Source organism: Aplidium turbinatum, chromosome 3 (genome assembly GCF_918807975.1).
Source record: "Aplidium turbinatum chromosome 3, kaAplTurb1.1, whole genome shotgun sequence".
NCBI classification, from domain to species: domain Eukaryota; kingdom Metazoa; phylum Chordata; class Ascidiacea; order Aplousobranchia; family Polyclinidae; genus Aplidium; species Aplidium turbinatum.
This window is the reverse complement of record NC_137474.1, coordinates 20133328-20150343: the sequence shown is the minus strand read 5'-3', so window position 1 is coordinate 20150343 and position 17016 is coordinate 20133328. Positions and strand designations below refer to the sequence as shown.

Below are 17016 nucleotides of genomic sequence, written 5' to 3'. Positions count from 1 at the left end.
TCCCAAAGCCGAAGAAGCCCCCAGGGGATCCGAAGAGCTACCGCCCCATCTCTCTGCTCTGTATCCCTTTCAAGATACTCGAGAGACTTATCTACGCCCGTGTCGAACCGACAATAGACCCTCAGCTCCCTCGGGAACAAGCCGGCTTTCGCCACGGAAGATCAACCGTAGACCAGGTCACTCTGATGACCCAAGACATCGAGGACAGCTTCTCGGCAAAAAAGAAGGCTGGCGCCGTGTTTGTCGATCTCACGGCTGCCTACGACACTGTATGGCACAGCGGCCTTACCTGCAAACTACTCCGTCTCCTTCCTGACAGGCACATGGTCCATATGATTATGGAACTTGTGCAAAACTGCAGCTTTTTAACACTTACATCTATGACCTGCCTGACACCATCTCCAGGAAGTATGCTTACGCAGACGATCTGGCTCTCCTGCATCCAGCCGGAGATTGACAGTCAATGGAGAGGAACCTAAGCCAGGACATGTCAACTATATCAACATATCTCCAGAAATGGAAGCTACAGCTCAGCAAGGCAAAGACAGTGTCGGCGGCCTTCCATCTAAACAACAAGGAAGCAAAACGTGAGATCAACATTACCACCGATGACGAACACCTCCCCTACTGCGCCGAACCCACCTACCTCGGCGTAACCCTGGACAGGTCACTAACGTACCGACGACACCTGGAGTCACTGCGCAAAAAACTATCTGCGCGCGTTGCACTTTTGAGGCGGCTGGCGGGTTCCGGCTGGGGAGCTGATGCGAAAACCCTTCGCACAGCTACCTTGGCCCTCGTCCATTCTACCGCTGAGTACTGCGCACCAGTGTGGTGCCGCAGCTCTCACACCCGCCACATTGACACCGCCATCAATGATGCACTACGCACTGTGACTGGATGCCTGCGTCCCACTCCAACGGACTGCCTTCCCATCCTTGCAGGCATCCAACCTGCTGAGCTTCGCCGTAAAGGAGCCATGATTTCCCTTGCTCGTCGCGCACTGGACCCCGACCACCTCCTCCACAGTACACTCCAGCGCCTACCTGGAGGACAGCAGCGACTGAAATCAAGACGCCCATTTGTACCCACCGCACGACAGCTTCTGAACAATGTTGAAGATCTTGGAATAAGTGCGGCACACTGGACGAACTACACATGGAACATGGAGTGGCAAAACAACACCTCCCGACTCCGTGATTTCCTACCCGACGTCGATCCCCACCCTCCGGGAATGTTCCTCGCACGACTTGCGTGGGTACGGCTTAACCGCCTACGAACTGGCGTCGGTCACTTTCGTTCAGACATGTGCAGATGGGGCCTGGCTTCCTCACCGGGATGCGAGTGTGGCGCCACAGACCAGACAGTAGATCATGTCGTCCATGACTGCCCAATCCATCAACCACCACATGGAACGCTTGGACTGAAGGCCCTGGATGACGAGACTGTCGAGTGGCTGATGACATCATGCCCAAACATATAGTCCGGAAGAACAGCTCATACGACGAAGAAGTTTAAGAGATGGAAATGATATTACAGTATTGTATCAAATTTGTAAAAAAGTAAGCAAAGATAATACTGTACAATCAAATCACCATAGTGCAGTGGTTCCCAACCTGGGGTTTGCGGACCCCTTAGGGGTCCGTGACTACCTTGATGAATATTAGAAGAAAAAAAACTTTGTTCTATATGCACGGATAGAGCACCAGCTATGCTCGGGAACAAATCCGGATTTGCTGCTTTAGTAAAAAACGAAGCTCCTCGCGTGGTTGTCACCCATTGCTTCTTGCACAGGTACGCCTTAGCAGCAAAAACGTTACTAGCAAGTCCCAAAGAAATTCTGACGAATTGTTAGAAGATCTTATTTTTATGGATGAAACTCAAAGAGAATGTACTCTTTTGATCTCTATACGAGAAAACTTTTGCGCACACTTGAAACCTTGCAAATCTCATTTCAACGTTATTTTAATTTAGAACACCTGCCGAACAAAGTTGAAACATGGATTTGAAATCCTTTTCTTTTTGACTCGAACAACATTAGCGATGACGATCTCAGTAAACCTACTGACCTAATTGATTTGAGATCAAAAGAGTTATTACACATTGAGTTTCATTCAAAAACTGTGGAAGAATTTTGGTGCTCACAACTGCAAACCTACCATTCTTGGCAAAGCAAGCGATTATTATTGTTTTGTTACCATTCATAACCACTTAACCTTTGCGAGGCAGGATTCTCAGCTCTTGTTACAATAAAAACAACAACGAAATCGCCTGGACAGTGGACGTCGAAGATGACATGCGTGTTGCATCGTCAAAAACTCAATAGCAGTTCAGTCGTTTAGTTCAGGAAAGGTAACAACATCCATCTCATTAAATTTGCTTACATTGAAAAAGTTTCGGCATGGCACTTTGGTCACCTTAATATTCAAATACTGCTGACATTTCTTGAACAATTTATTCATTTTCTTATTTGAGCAACTGTTTAACCTGATATTTGCCACATGAGTCCAAGAGGCAATGCAATATGACACCGTACAGTAGTTGAGTGGCATAATTATTACAATAGTCAATAGTACTGTGATTGAACTGACTCGTGGGAAAATAAAATTCTTTGCAATAGTCAATGGTATGTTAATTGAGTTTCAGGTAAAATTTAGGTAGGGGTCCGCAGAATTAATAATTTGTCTAAAGGGGTCCGGGACAACAATAAGGTTGGGAACCACTGCTATAATGTTATACTAGGTAATATCATACAGTAGATTACCGTACTCTAGTAAATCAAATCCCTAGTTTTGATGAAGAAATTCTGAATTGCTGCCCTCTAGTGGTAGTATTACAATAAACAATAAAGCCAAAAATAAAACCCTCACGCAATAAATGGGGGCTATGCTAAATTATGTTCGAAACGGTTGAAAAGTGGCCAAAAAACGTAAATTTTATTTTCGCCACTAATGGCAGTAGAGATAAAAATGAGTACTAACAAGCCCATATATGCAGATGCAGACCCAATCAGGGCAAACTTTTTTCAAGTTGTTCAATGTTCAGGGCACTTTTCAAAAGTTCTATTAATGATATAACTTTTACACAGCGCCCACTAGTGGCTAAAGAGTTAAGTTATATTTTACAAAATGGGTCACAAAAACTGCTCCTGTGGGTGGGGCAAACGTTGATGAAATTTAAACAAAACCAAAAAAGTTAAGCTGTTTTAGAAAAAGTTGGGGTGTGTGCAACACTGCAACATCCTACTGACGGGTCATAACAAAGACTTTTTCAAATGTGGTACTGAAAGTTATTCCTGCTTGGCACTCAGCAATGGAATGAATTGAGGGCAATAATGTACTTGTTTGCGTCTTTAAACGGCTGCACTGACACTGTTTGTAAAGCGCTGAAAGCAAGACATTTCAAGACATTGATAAGCTCCAACGTTATACAAAAACACGCATATAATTATAATTTTATCAGCCACATTGGCTTGCACAATAGGACAACCACCAACCAGTGATGCGAGGAAACGTGTCATCTTTGCAGAGGGAAGTCATGAGCTGGGAGGCAGCAGAACTCCTTGAGGAGCGATGTCTAAGCATCATAGCTCGGAGATTAGCTCTGATGAAATGAACATCCCATTCCTCCAAAGGATGTTCATCCAAAGAAACAAACAAAGTGATTGCTGATTGAAGCACTTCCGTCTCACCGGTATAAGCCTGGACAATTGGACATAAATGAAAAGCAGTGTTAGCAACAGTCAGAACAACAATTTATTGAACGAGAGTTCATTAAGACAACAAAAAGTTAATCAAAACAAAACCAAGTAGGCCTACTGCGTTTTTATTTAAAATCACTTTTGATGAATTGACAGTTGACACTCCAATATATTGTCAGGAAACAATCAGCAACAAGTTTATTAAGGTTTCATGTTCGACATTATCGGATTTCCCAAAGCATCAACTCACGAAACATGATCGAAAATTGGAAGGACTGGCAACGACTAATCGTGAGAAAAAACGTTACTTGCCGGTACAATCTGCATCTGAACCTGCAGGCTTATGCACAGTGAAGTATTTGACGAAAGCTCAGTGGACAAGAGATTAAAACCGAGACCCATCACCACAGGTTCAAGAAAAGAAAAACATTGATTCCATGAAAAGAATGCAGATACAAACATGATTCTCGATGATACCTGTAATACCGGCAAGATCGGTTTGAACGCTAGACAGAAATCCTCCCACACGTCCACTGCCACTAGAATGCGACCTTGGATCAGAAGAGCAATCAGTTCTGATGCCGGATGGGATACGAGACGGGAAGAGTCAGCCAGGCCATGGCAACAAATCTCGTACAACACTTCGGTGTCTAGGAGGAATCTACAGATAAATGATGATAATGCACTGGAGTTGTAGTGAGTAATGGAAAACTATTATATAGATTTCACACATCTGGCGTACCTGACGATGTTGCTTGCTGAGTGTTCCACATGGTCAGCAGCGGAATTGACGTTGATGGCAGCCCTGGTGATCCGGAGGCATTCATCATACACAGTACGCCGTATGGAAGGAAGGGGGTGGGCGAGAAGACGGAGCAAGACACGACGAGATGATGCGTGCAACTCATTCATGTCTGAAAGCAAATGATTAGCAAGTGATCCCTAGATCGACCGCTTTCAATGTATGATTGGACGCTGGTGTGGTGACCACATCACCACACCAGCGTCCAGCAACCCCAAAATAAGTGAACATCGCATTACTCACAGAGCCCTACACATTCAACCAAAAGTAAAAGAAACAATTGAAACAAATTTAACCTCAAAACCCAAACTCAGCCAACCCCATCAAGGTGCAATCACACTTGCAGGGTTGGTGCACTTGCAATAGAGGAAGGTAACAGGCAGTGCAAGTTAATAAGTGCTTCTGTTGTGGTAACATACATTGCCATTGCATACCGAGTACAATGTGGTGGAACGGTAGTAGATGCAACAGAGAAGCAACAAAAAATATGCAATCATCACGTCAGCTGCTCCTATTTTCAGCCAAGCCAGCTGCTCCATGCCAATAATTTATTCAAAAATCGACAAATGAAGCAGCAAATATTAAGTTTGCTTTCACTTGTGAATTGTTATGTTGCATGGTTCGTTTCTTAGCCTGTTCTTTTTATCGGTCGAAAAAGCGCAGCCAACAGCATTGCTCGATGTTGTAACCAAAGTTTGATAAAGCAACTACAGTGCCAACAAAAGTAGCTCGTAACGTGGGAAAACAAATGAATGCTCCCCATTCGGCCAGGTGGGTGGTTGGTAGCTTCTGCCTGCTCACAGAATTATATATAAGATATTATATACGAGATAAACGATTTATATATGCAACTGACCATGAAGAGTTAGTAGGAACCCTTGTAACAGGATATTCAATGAAACAAACTTAACCTCACCTTCAACTTGGCCTCGGCATGCGAAGAATACTTTTGAAATTGCTCTCACAATAAGTCGAAGGTGATTGAAGTCAGCATGGTAAGGCAGTCCGTCTATGCTGCTCTCAACAAGTTCCATTAGGTCAGGTGTAACTGTGCTCTCATCAGCCTCCTGGTGATGGAAAAAAAACATTCACTGTTGAGTGTTGACAGTAAACCATTCAAAATGTTTCATGTAGGAATGAATCTGCACGACACCACCACAAAGTACCTCCACTGACCAGTTATCCAGCACATCATCTGGCGACCAAGCATCACAAACAACAAGACACTCATCATAGTACAATTGCATCAGGACATGCGTAGAGACGCGATTAAAGACAGCTGTTGATCACAGCAATGGGGTGAATGGTGGATTTAATGACGTAGCCTACTGTCTGTTCCTCCATGCCACACCCATAGGCGCCGGGTTTTGAAAATTGGCGGGGGGGCAAACTTTCTAGCCGACTGATTGCTTACATTCAAAATGCTGATGTTTGTTTGTCAGCATTGATGTTTGTTTGCGTCTATCTGCCATTGCATATCGCCAAGCTTTATAATGTAGGCTCAGGCCTCGAAATTCACGGTGACATGTCCGCCGTCACAGCATGTGATGTCCGCGGGAAGTACCATCTAGATCGGTCATATTTGTCCGCTGAGAAACAACACAGGAACTAGCGATACAAATCGTCATTGCGTAGCACTAACAATTATTGCAATAATATATTTTCCAGCGCATTCTAGCGCGCATCTAGAAAATGTGAATACTGTATCCCTTAGCTTCCATTCAAGGAGGAAAACTTTCGATTTTTACGTTGCTTCAAGGATTGATGACATCGAATCAGCGTAACAAAGGTGAATTCTTCGCTAAGAATCGATACGAGTACAGGTACTTTTACACTAACCACGCGCAATTTAGTTCAAGTTTTACGTCACAACGTCTGGCTTTGATCTCCGAGTAATATTGATACGGCAAGGTTGGTTACTAAATTAGATTATGCGAGTAGGTTATTGAACTTTCTTTCTTAGGCTATTGAAGTAATGAAGTGTCTTTTCTTTCTTACTGTAATACCAAAACTTAACAAATTTTGTTGCATCTTGCTTTAAGTTTTGGTATTACAGTAAAAAAGAAAAGATCCAAGGAAAATTCTCTTTCGCTCACATGACACTTTCTTTCTTAGGCTATTGAAGTAATGAAGTGTCTTTTCTTTCTTACTGTAATACCAAAACTTAACAAATTTTGTTGCATCTTGCTTTAAGTTTTGGTATTACAGTAAAAAAGAAAAGATCCAAGGAAAATTCTCTTTCGCTCACATGACACGCAAAAAATAGTGGAAAAAATAAACTTAAAGAAAAAAGCCTGTGAAACTTTGCTCAGCAAAAAATAGTAGCGTTGATGTAGAAATTTTCCGACTCCTGCCCAGAGTATTGTGACGCAATAAGCCACACGACCTCGTTCGGGGGAAGTTAATCAGTTATTTATGTGACGTATTGACCAGCTGCACGGCACTTTGACTCTTCAAGTGCAAGTCGTTGGTCTGATGAAAGCCTTTCAGAGTGACTTTACTGATTTTTTAAGAAGCCTACTAAAACCGTAGTTATAGTTCTGAAATGGCGAAACATTATTATCAAGATAAAGTGATTAAGCATGACGATCGACGGCTAAAACTGGTGTGTCCGCCGTGAGACTTGATTTGTCCGCCGAGATAGCTGCTCAGACCGGACACATTCGTCTGCCGTCAACAAAAACGAATTTCGAGGCCTGTAGGCTACTTCGAATTATATGCTGGTCACTTTGAACTTTAGCTCTTAATACGCGTAGACTAAACTGAGCAAACTGCACCTCGTTGTTGACACTCCCAAGAAAAAACAAAGTGGAAGAAATCAAGAAAAACGTTTTTCAATCATTATTACAATACTTCAACGGCACCATGCTGGCGTTTATCAGCTACCGTACTTCTGTTTCTTTTGTTGTCTTAGGAGCAGCGCTATTGTTGCAACAAGTAGATCTTTTAATTGAGATCGATCCGCAATGAAGGTCAAACTAACGCAAATTTGAACTTAAAAACATCTGCTTTAGGATTTTTTAAAAAATAATTTGCAGGGGGGCGCCGCCCCTCCGCTCCCCCGGAGTCGGCGCCTATGGCCACACCGGTAGGTCGCAGAAGGTGTCATACTCTCACTGCACACGACACAGATGAGTTGGTGATTAAGTCGCATTCAGGAATTTCCTTGCAATGCTCACTGGTGGGATGGAAGGATTGTAAAAATAAGTTATGATTTTATTTCGTTGAACTTCGTTATTGCAACAAATGCGAGTATTAATCATAACAAGAAACAATGAAAATAAAGTACAAGAGTTTAAGTGTGGCTGTTGATCAGAAGATAAATTAGTTTAGTTTTAAGTTAGCTGTGCAAATACCCCAGTTTGCCTGGAAATGAAATATCCATTTAAGTACTGCCATAGTGCCATACTATTCAGAAACGATAGAGATAGTAGCAGATTTTTCGTTTTCTAGGCTATATACATTGTTCACGCAACAAATGGTAATACTAGTACGAGCTAAAACAAACTTTATTACTTTATAACAATTCAGTTAACCTGTACTTTCATATTTCTAAGTCAGAGATGGTGAAGAATACAATTAGTAATTGATTGATATGGAGAGGCGGGGCCTTCCTTCACAGAAAAAAGTTTTCAGCACAAGTTTGGTAAAACTTTGATTGCAAAACCTAGGCAACAATTTAGAAATATTAAAGAATGGAACATTTAAAATAGTGACTAATAAAACTTTTCTGCTTTTGTGAACCAACCCAGCAAACTGTCCACTTGAGGCGGTTGACTGTCTCTTATCATTAAATCAGTCCTGTTACTCAATGCAACAAACAGTTTACCAGCCTCATTTTTGTAATCACAAATCGATTTTGCTAACATCCTCAGTATGATCTTGTCAAGTGCTAAAATAGTAATGATAGTGATTTAGAAGAATTTTATTACTATTTTTGCACTTGACAAGATCATACTGACGATGCAATATTAACGAAATCGATTTGTGATTACAAAAATGAGGCTGGTAAACTGTTTGTTGCGTTGAGTAACAGGACTGATTTAAAATAGTGGTCAGAACGTTAAAATCTAATTAAAAATAGCATGCAAACATGCATGAAAAGCAATTGTACTCCATTAAACAAATAAAACAAGAGTAAAAAACGAATTGCAGAGCCATTTTAAATCAACATTATAAGGCGGGAGTTGCTTAAACTTAAAAAAACAAAACGCCATTGACGAACCTCCATAACTTTGTATTCTTTCATGAACGAGTAAGTGTGAGCGAACGAGTTGGCCAACTTCCTGACCCGGTTGATCGCTTCTACTTTCTCAGCGCAGCACTGTTCCAAATAGTGGTAAGCCAGCTCATATTCGCCGCATGTTGATGTACGCAGGGCCTCATCCGACGCTACGACAAACAATGCCCGGCATAAGCTGCTCTTCACCTCCCGCGACGCCTAGAATCGTTTACTTGGGAGATCAGCTTTGTACTTTTGAACAGCGACAACATTTACTCTGTGATCTCACAGTGGAAATGAATTTGTGAGAAAGATGAAGTGGTAAAACCCGCCACCGCCCGGTCGTGACTGAAGCATCATCATGCAAGTCGCAATACAGGGTCACCAATAATTAATGTTATAACTTTAAACAACTGTATTTAACAAATGGTAGACAATTCTTGAGTAATAAACATATAATTATAATATTATTGTCAAATCAATAAATATTGAGGAAAACAAATTTACTCAATGTGTCCACCATTCAGTGACGATCGGTGAGGGAAAGCAAAGAAAGCAGTGCTTACCTGAGCGAAAACTATGCAAAATATAATGACTGAATTCTAGGTTTAACTTCTTATTATTTTTATCACGTCTATTTTAACTTGAAAATTACTGTGTTCGTGACTAGAATTACTCGTAACGCTTGTGACTAGTCTAAGTCCTCACCAAACCGCATGTCTTGCCTATAAATGCCAATTAACGCAAACGCTCCTGTCAGAAACAAACACTGACGCTCTAGGGAAATCAACTTGCAAAGTTGCTTTCCCCACGTTCAAAAACGTCAAAAAACGCCTTCGTTTTATCCAATCCTCACTCGTTTTGCAAAACGTCACCAGCTGCTTAGCCAATCAGATGTGTTATGGTTGGAGTTGCTTTCCCAGTGACGTCAATGCGTACAATTGCTAAACTAACTCGTCATACGCACAGAATGGTCTCTCGTCACGGTACACAGCACAGCATCATAAAGGCGAAAAGATGGCGAGTACTGGGTAGCTCCAAATTTAGTCACATTGTAGCTTATTTGAGATGGTGGAAAACAGCATAGCCTAAGTGTTAGTTTTTGTAGTGTAGGCCTAACTGAATATCTGAGAATAAACATTCACGACGAATTAAATATTTAGACAACTATTATTCCATGTCTAACATTGGATTTTGGTCCTGCATTGTTAAAATTAAGATTGTTCATGACTTCTAAACATTAAATGGATGTATGATCACGACATAGGTGAAGCACAATTTGACAGATTTTTATTTTTGATTTGTTTTGGAAATGCTCTCAGAGCGCACCAAATTGGAAGTGTTTTTTAAAAATTTCTGGGGGAGGCCCCCAGACTCCCCGCTGGAAGTGTTTGCCTTCGGCAACACGCCTTCGGGCTTCGCCCGACGGTTACGCCCTTCGTGCCTACTACCTTGCTGCAGCATATTTCCAAGTTGCTTTCCCAACGGTTTAAGCCACCGAACGTCACTGCCGCCATTTGTGTCAAAGATGCTTCAAAAAGGACCTGCAAGAGTCACGAATAACTCTGAGGTATTTTGACTCATTCTTTTTTCAGATTAGCCTTCAGTGCTTCCAAACTTTGGTGGTGTTTAGTCGAAACCTTGCTCTCCAGGTAAGACCAGATGCCAAAGTCTAGGAGGTTCAGGTCTGGGGATGAAGGAGGCCATTCTTCCTTAGAAATAAAGAACGGCACATTGGCTGAAAGACAGTTTTGTATTCTCTTAGCTCCATGTGAAGGGGCAAAATCTTGTTGGAATAACCAATCACGTTTTTTGAAGTGTTTCTTTGCCCAAGGCAACAATGAGCCCTCAAGAATATCACTTCGGTAGTTTTCTGATTCAATTTCACTCCTTGGTTCACAAAAATCAATGGACTCCTTCCTGATTCGTTGACTGCGACCCACACCATCACTGATGCCGCCCTTTGTCTCCAAGTGACTACCCGGGGTTCCATGTCCATCTCTTGACCAAACACGATCATTCTGACTGTTATAATGATGTTGGACATCAAATTTTCTCTCATTGCTGAACACAAGGTTTGGCAGTGTGCCTCCTCCTTCAATGCGTGAGAGCAGAATTCTGGCTCTTGAGAGATGTTTCTCAATGGTATTGGGCCTGGCATTTAGCAACTGTTTCTTCATGTGTTTGAATGGGCTCATCTTCAAATTTTTCTTGAGAACTGTGAACATGGTTCCATCAGCCACGTTCGCTTCCTTTGCCAGTTTTTGAATTGGATTTCTTGTAACGTTAACTATTGATAACCCTGTAAAGCAGGGGTTCTTAACCGGGGGTAAATTTACCCCCTGGGGGTAAATACCCCCTGAATGTCCCATTTCGGAGACAGCCCCCTGGGGGTAAATTTATCTACCGAAGGGGTAAATTTACTGAATCATAAATTAAAGCAAACTTCATTGTTTTGTCTCGAGTTTTCGAACTACATGGTGAAATCGAGATTTTTCTTCGAGAACGCAAATCCCGGTTGAGTAAGCACTTTGGAGACAACAAATTTATTGGTGCATTGGCTTACTTGACAGACATTTTTTCAAGTTTGAACCAGCTGAATATGCAAATGAAAGAAAAAAGTATTACCATTATATATGTACATGATAAAATTCAGGGCTTTCAGACAAAATTAGATCTGTGGAGTAGAAGAGTTCAAAAAGGAATTTATGCAAATTTTTCAACATTTGATGATTGGAAAGTCAGTAGAAGTCGCAACAAGATTTTTGAACTCGAAGTCGAAATATGCCAACACCTTGCTGCCTTAAGAACTTTGAAGGTTACTTCGAAGGTGAAAGTTTTAACAGTAGACCTACTGCTCTTTGGATAACTTATCCCTTCGAAGCCAAGTTAGAAAGCATTGCTGACGATGATCTTTGCAAAGACGATTTGATTGATCTTCAATGTTGAACAACACTTTGTTCCAGATTCTCATCGTGCAATGGTGACTTTTCCAAGTTTTCGTGTGGTTAGTCGAAAAGTACTTACGCTGACTAAGCGTGCATTTGAAGTTATTATACCTTTTCCAACTACGTATCTGTGTGAAGCAGGGTTCTCTTCATTGTTGACTATTATGTATTAAAACAAAATATCGATCTGGCTTAGTTCCCTAAGACGACATGCAAGTAGCTCTTTCAACGACTGTTCCAAGAATCTCCAAAATGTTCATGGAAAGCAAGCACAAAAGTCTCACTGATTGACTGTTGAAATTGCGTGTCAGTTATTAAATAAAAAAAAAACACTTAAAGGGGTACTAAAGGAAAAACCTGACTTGGCGATTTTCCACGTTCTTTGTGTTTAACATGCTACCATAAAACGATTTTCAATAAAATTTTGCCCCATTGCGGTCTGACCACCATTGTGGGCGTGCTTTTGTCAGAGCTTTCAAAATGAGATTGAGCCTGAGCAACGAAGCGTGCGACTGTGCAGTCTACGTCATAAAGGCTAGCAATCAACCGATCACGCAATAATTGTTACTGCAGGCGATTTGACTGTAGGCTATGTATGTATTTACATCAAAACAGCACATTTTAACATCAAAACAGCAGACAGTTTGCTCAAAACATCAGATTGGTAACGTGGCTTTTGTTATTGCTGGCCTTTATGACGTATTCTCGAGCAGTGTTTGCACGTTTTGGTCATTTTGAAAAAAATGAAAATAAATGAAACTCTGGACTTTGGGCCTTGCCAGCGCCATTGAAAACAAATTTTTTTCGGTAATTGTTTTTGAAATGTATTCTTGAATGTTCAGTTTACTCATTTTAATGCTTAATTCCGGTTTGAAATTTTCCTTTAGTATGCCTTTTTAAACAATCCTGTGTGCTTTTATTGTTGTTATTTAGGACATTTGAGTAGACATTATTTTTCACAGGAATCCGTCAAGAAGTCACAAACAATCGTGTCTTCGGCAAATAAACAGCTTGTTTTTGATATTTGTCAAGGTAAATCCAGACAAAAAAGGATGTGTTGCATATCTTTGCATGGTTGACTGGACACGATGACATCACAAGGAGTCACCAAAACGGTGGAGGTAAATTTTACTTTTTTCATTCGGCAAGGGGTAAACAAGACAAAAAAGATTAAGAACCCCTGCTGTAAAGTGAACTCTTATCCTCAGCTTGAAAATGTCTCTTTGGAAGCTTAATTCTAGCAGTTTCGCATGCTGCGAGTTCTATACCTTCCATCTCTATATTGCAGCTGAATTAACAGTTGTCCAAAAAATGCGTTGCTGAAACGCTCATACTGATAGTTAATCCAGAAAGTCGGCGCTTTAACAATAAACTGAATGTTGTAACAGAAGCTCTTAGCCTGGGAATTCCGCATATGAAGGTTTTGCTGTGATAGGTGTCACAGGGTTGTCTTTCAGTGCCAAAGTTAGTCATTTAAAAGTTATTGGGTAAAGCTTAAATTCAGGGCTGTGGAGTCGGAAGGATTTTGACGTCTTCAGAGTAGAAGTCGTTAAAAAAAGGACGACTCTGACTTGATAAAAAACGATAAACAATAAAAATTTTGTTTGCAATCTTTTTTCAAAATATTGTTTCTTGTTCTCAGTAGTGAGCTGTACAACTTCATCCGAAAATTGAAGTTTTGGTTTTTTTGGGCTTTTTTTTTTGAAAGTCGCCGTTTTAATTTCAACCACAGCTTAAAGTGAAATTAAATTTCAAAAAACGAAAAAGGACAAAATCTAAAAAAAAACTGGCAACACTAAAACCGGAGTCGGCCAGTGATTAACCGAGGAGTCGGGGTCGGACATATTTCGACGGACTCTACACTCTACAGCCCTAATTTAATTCAGCCTTTTACATTATTAATCAAAAAACTAATAACTCTGCAAGCTGTAACTTTTTATGTTTTGAAAGGAGGTGATGAGGAGTGATAAGAAGTAACATCAAGAGTCACATTTGGAGATTGTTTCCACATACAAACTTGTAAACAATGCAATTTGGCAAGATTACCTTTGCAAGCAATTACATTCCTTAGTTTGACTGATATTTTCTATTGCAGAATTTACCAATGCGAATTAACGTTGCTTCAAATTAAACAAAGCTTCGGAAATATGCATTGTATGAAGATAAAGCACCTCAGTCTTACCTGATCTATGGGCAACACTGCTTGGATAAGGTTGAGCAAGAACTCAACCATGGTTTGATAAACGAGCCTGTGCATCCTGCCATCGCCCTTCGACCACTGCTTAGCCAGCCAACCACCATTGGCAGGTTGGCTACCAGAACCAACCACTGCTTCATTATCGAGGTGGTAGTGGTAGAGCAAGACGTCACCGACAATCTCCAGTAATAGCCTCACCTGCGATTGCTGGGAGGAAGAAGACTAGAGTTGGCATGAACCATAACAACCTGGGATAAATACGGAATAGCCAATTTCGGAGACAGCCTTTTTCAGAGAAAGGGTCTGCTACTATTCGGCTAGTCCGATTCGGTTATTTCCCTATTCGGCTACAGTCCAATTCGGCTAGTTCCCTATTCAACTAGTTTTGAATTGCATTTTATTCCACAATCATAGGCACCAACTTTTCAAAAAACTTTAGGGGGCGAGAAAGGTGATGATGTCATAACCATAACGCTATTTTACTCAATTAAAATAGCTTTGTGTCTTGTTTATATTGACACCTAGGTCGCAAACCGAATTTATTAGAACCGCTGCTTGAAACATTTAGTTTTACGCATGCAGTAACCCTAGCAGTAAAAATTTTGATATTGTTAGCTCATAATTGGAACAGTTGGAAAACAAGCCGATTCATTTCCTTTTCGTGCAAGTGAATAACAACGATCAAGACGGTGAAGTTATCGAAATAAAACGCAAAAAAATCATGATTTCAAGCAGAGTGGAAACCCGCTATCGGTTTTATTAACCTCGTATCACACGTTTTGCTAATTACTTACAGTACCTTCAAAGCGTTAACAACGGCGAAGTGTTTTCTCTTCTGTTTTTTATCGAAAGTCTTTACAGTCTTTTATCGAATACCGTATATACTCGAGTATAAGTCGAGATGTTCGCAAGTGAATTTCACCTCAAAAAGACAGGTTCAACCTATACACGGGACAGGCTATTGTCTCCAGCTTGGCAGTTTTCAAATTGAATGCATTTTTACTGCCGCAAAATCATTGTATTGTTGATGTAGATTATGGAGTTTGAAACGACGTCGAAAAGTAAAAGTTTTGAATATGTTTATTTCCAGTGATTCGAACTTAAAATTCAAACTTAAAGGCATACTAAAGGAAAATTTCAAACCGGAATTAAGCATTAAAATGAGTAAACTGAACATTCAAGAATACATTTCAAAAACAATTACCGAAAAAAATTTGTTTTCAATGGCGCTGGCAAGGCCCAAAGTCCAGAGTTTCATTTATTTTCATTTTTTTCAAAATGACCAAAACGTGCAAACACTGCTCGAGAATACGTCATAAAGGCCAGCAATAACAAAAGCCACGTTACCAATCTGATGTTTTGAGCAAACTGTCTGCTGTTTTGATGTTAAAATGTGCTGTTTTGATGTAAATACATACATAGCCTACAGTCAAATCGCCCGCAGTAACAATTATTGCGTGATCGATTGATTGCTAGCCTTTATGACGTAGACTGCACAGTCGCACGCTTCGTTGCTCAGGCTCAATCTCATTTTGAAAGCTCTGACAAAAGCACGCCCACAATGGTGGTCAGACCGCAATGGGGCAAAATTTTATTGAAAATCGTTTTATGGTAGCATGTTAAACACAAAGAACGTGGAAAATCGCCAAGTCAGGTTTTTCCTTTAGTACCCCTTTAATGATTTCTTGTCAATTCTAAACTTTATGCACTTGTTGAGCAATATGCAAAGCTCACAAGACAAAACAGAAAGAGCTGTTTTAACAAATCAATTTTTTCATTTTTGCGTGTAGCATATAATCGTTCTTATTACGTAACATTCCATGATCGTTGAAGTCGATGTCAAACCTAAGCGGTCGCATAAAACAATGATGTCAGGTTAGTTAGGTGATAATAGCGGTAAGAGACGTCGTCATTGCAGGCAATATCTGCCGACAAGACCAATAAGTACCTTTTCTTTTATCGGTTTTCAACTTAATTCTCACATATTGCGAACAAAACAATGCGTTCTGTTGAATCATAATTGATCTCACAGCGGGAAGACCTCGCTGAAAACAGCGTGTCTAATTTAGCTGGTTTACTTAATATTGCAGTGAATAGTTACGTGACTATTCCAGCAGCGTAAGTTACTCTATCATCTTATTTGAAATTTCCATACCGTATGAGAAAGCCATGCGATCAGCTGCTGTTTTAAGGGCAAGAGCAACGTAGGCTATTTTTCGCTTTCGGCACTCTTTAAGTCCGTTTAAATGATCTAAATCTCTTTCGTGAAGTGTTTTATCATTGAAACACCACTTGTAATAACTATTTATGTTGCCCCTGGTTAGTGGTTAGGTCTAAACCCCACTCATCTAAAGCTTCGATAATATCAACTATAAAAGAAACGATATTGTGGAATAAAATACAACATTCTCTAACTAAACAGAAGGCGTCGTTGGATTTGGAATTTTGTAATAGTTGAGGATTCTAATATATTCTAAGTTTGCATAGACGGTGACATAGGATACATGTCGATTTTATGTGAGCAAACATTTCAATTTAATAGTTCAAACATTTTGCGCTAAATTTCATTTCAATTTATTTTTCTTTGTCGGAATGCAAAAGAAACGATATTGTGGAATAAAGTTCAAAAATTCAAAACTGTAGCCGAATAGGGAACTAGCCGAATCGGACTGTAGCCAAATAGGAAAATAGCCGATTTGTATTTTATTCCAGAATATCGTTTTTTTTTGCATTCCAAAAAAGAAAATAAATTGAATTAAAATTTAGCAAAAAATAAAAAGCGAACTAAATTTATTTTTGAACTATTAAATTAAAATGTTTGCTCACATAAAATTGACATGTATCCTGCGTCGCCGTCTGTATGCAAATTTAGAATATATTCGAATCCTAAACTATTAGAAAATTCCAATTCCTAGTTTAACAAGTCAATACAAAAACGAAGGAGATGATTCAATCGATGTCAAATAACTATGAGACAACTTTTCTTTCTCCTAATCGAAACATGACAGCTTGTCTTCTGACTATTTATGTCAAGTACCGTGATATGTTCTTCAGCTCTCTTCTTTTATCCTCACATCTACATGTTTAAAATATTATACTATTGTCTTAATTCATTTTTTAGGTAAAATTTTGCTCAAAAGTTACTTG

General features: G+C 40.1%; 1 protein-coding gene across 1 annotated transcript in view; it reads right to left on the bottom strand.

The window, feature by feature from the left end:
• Positions 1–17016, bottom strand: part of LOC145767359 (rotatin-like) — a 72710-nt gene that overhangs the window by 25406 nt on the left and 30288 nt on the right. The window contains 6 exon segments of the mRNA XM_082579169.1: positions 3497–3701; positions 4178–4361; positions 4443–4614; positions 5419–5569; positions 8737–8943; positions 13855–14076. Of these exon segments, the coding sequence (XP_082435295.1) occupies positions 3497–3701; positions 4178–4361; positions 4443–4614; positions 5419–5569; positions 8737–8943; positions 13855–14076 (1141 nt within the window).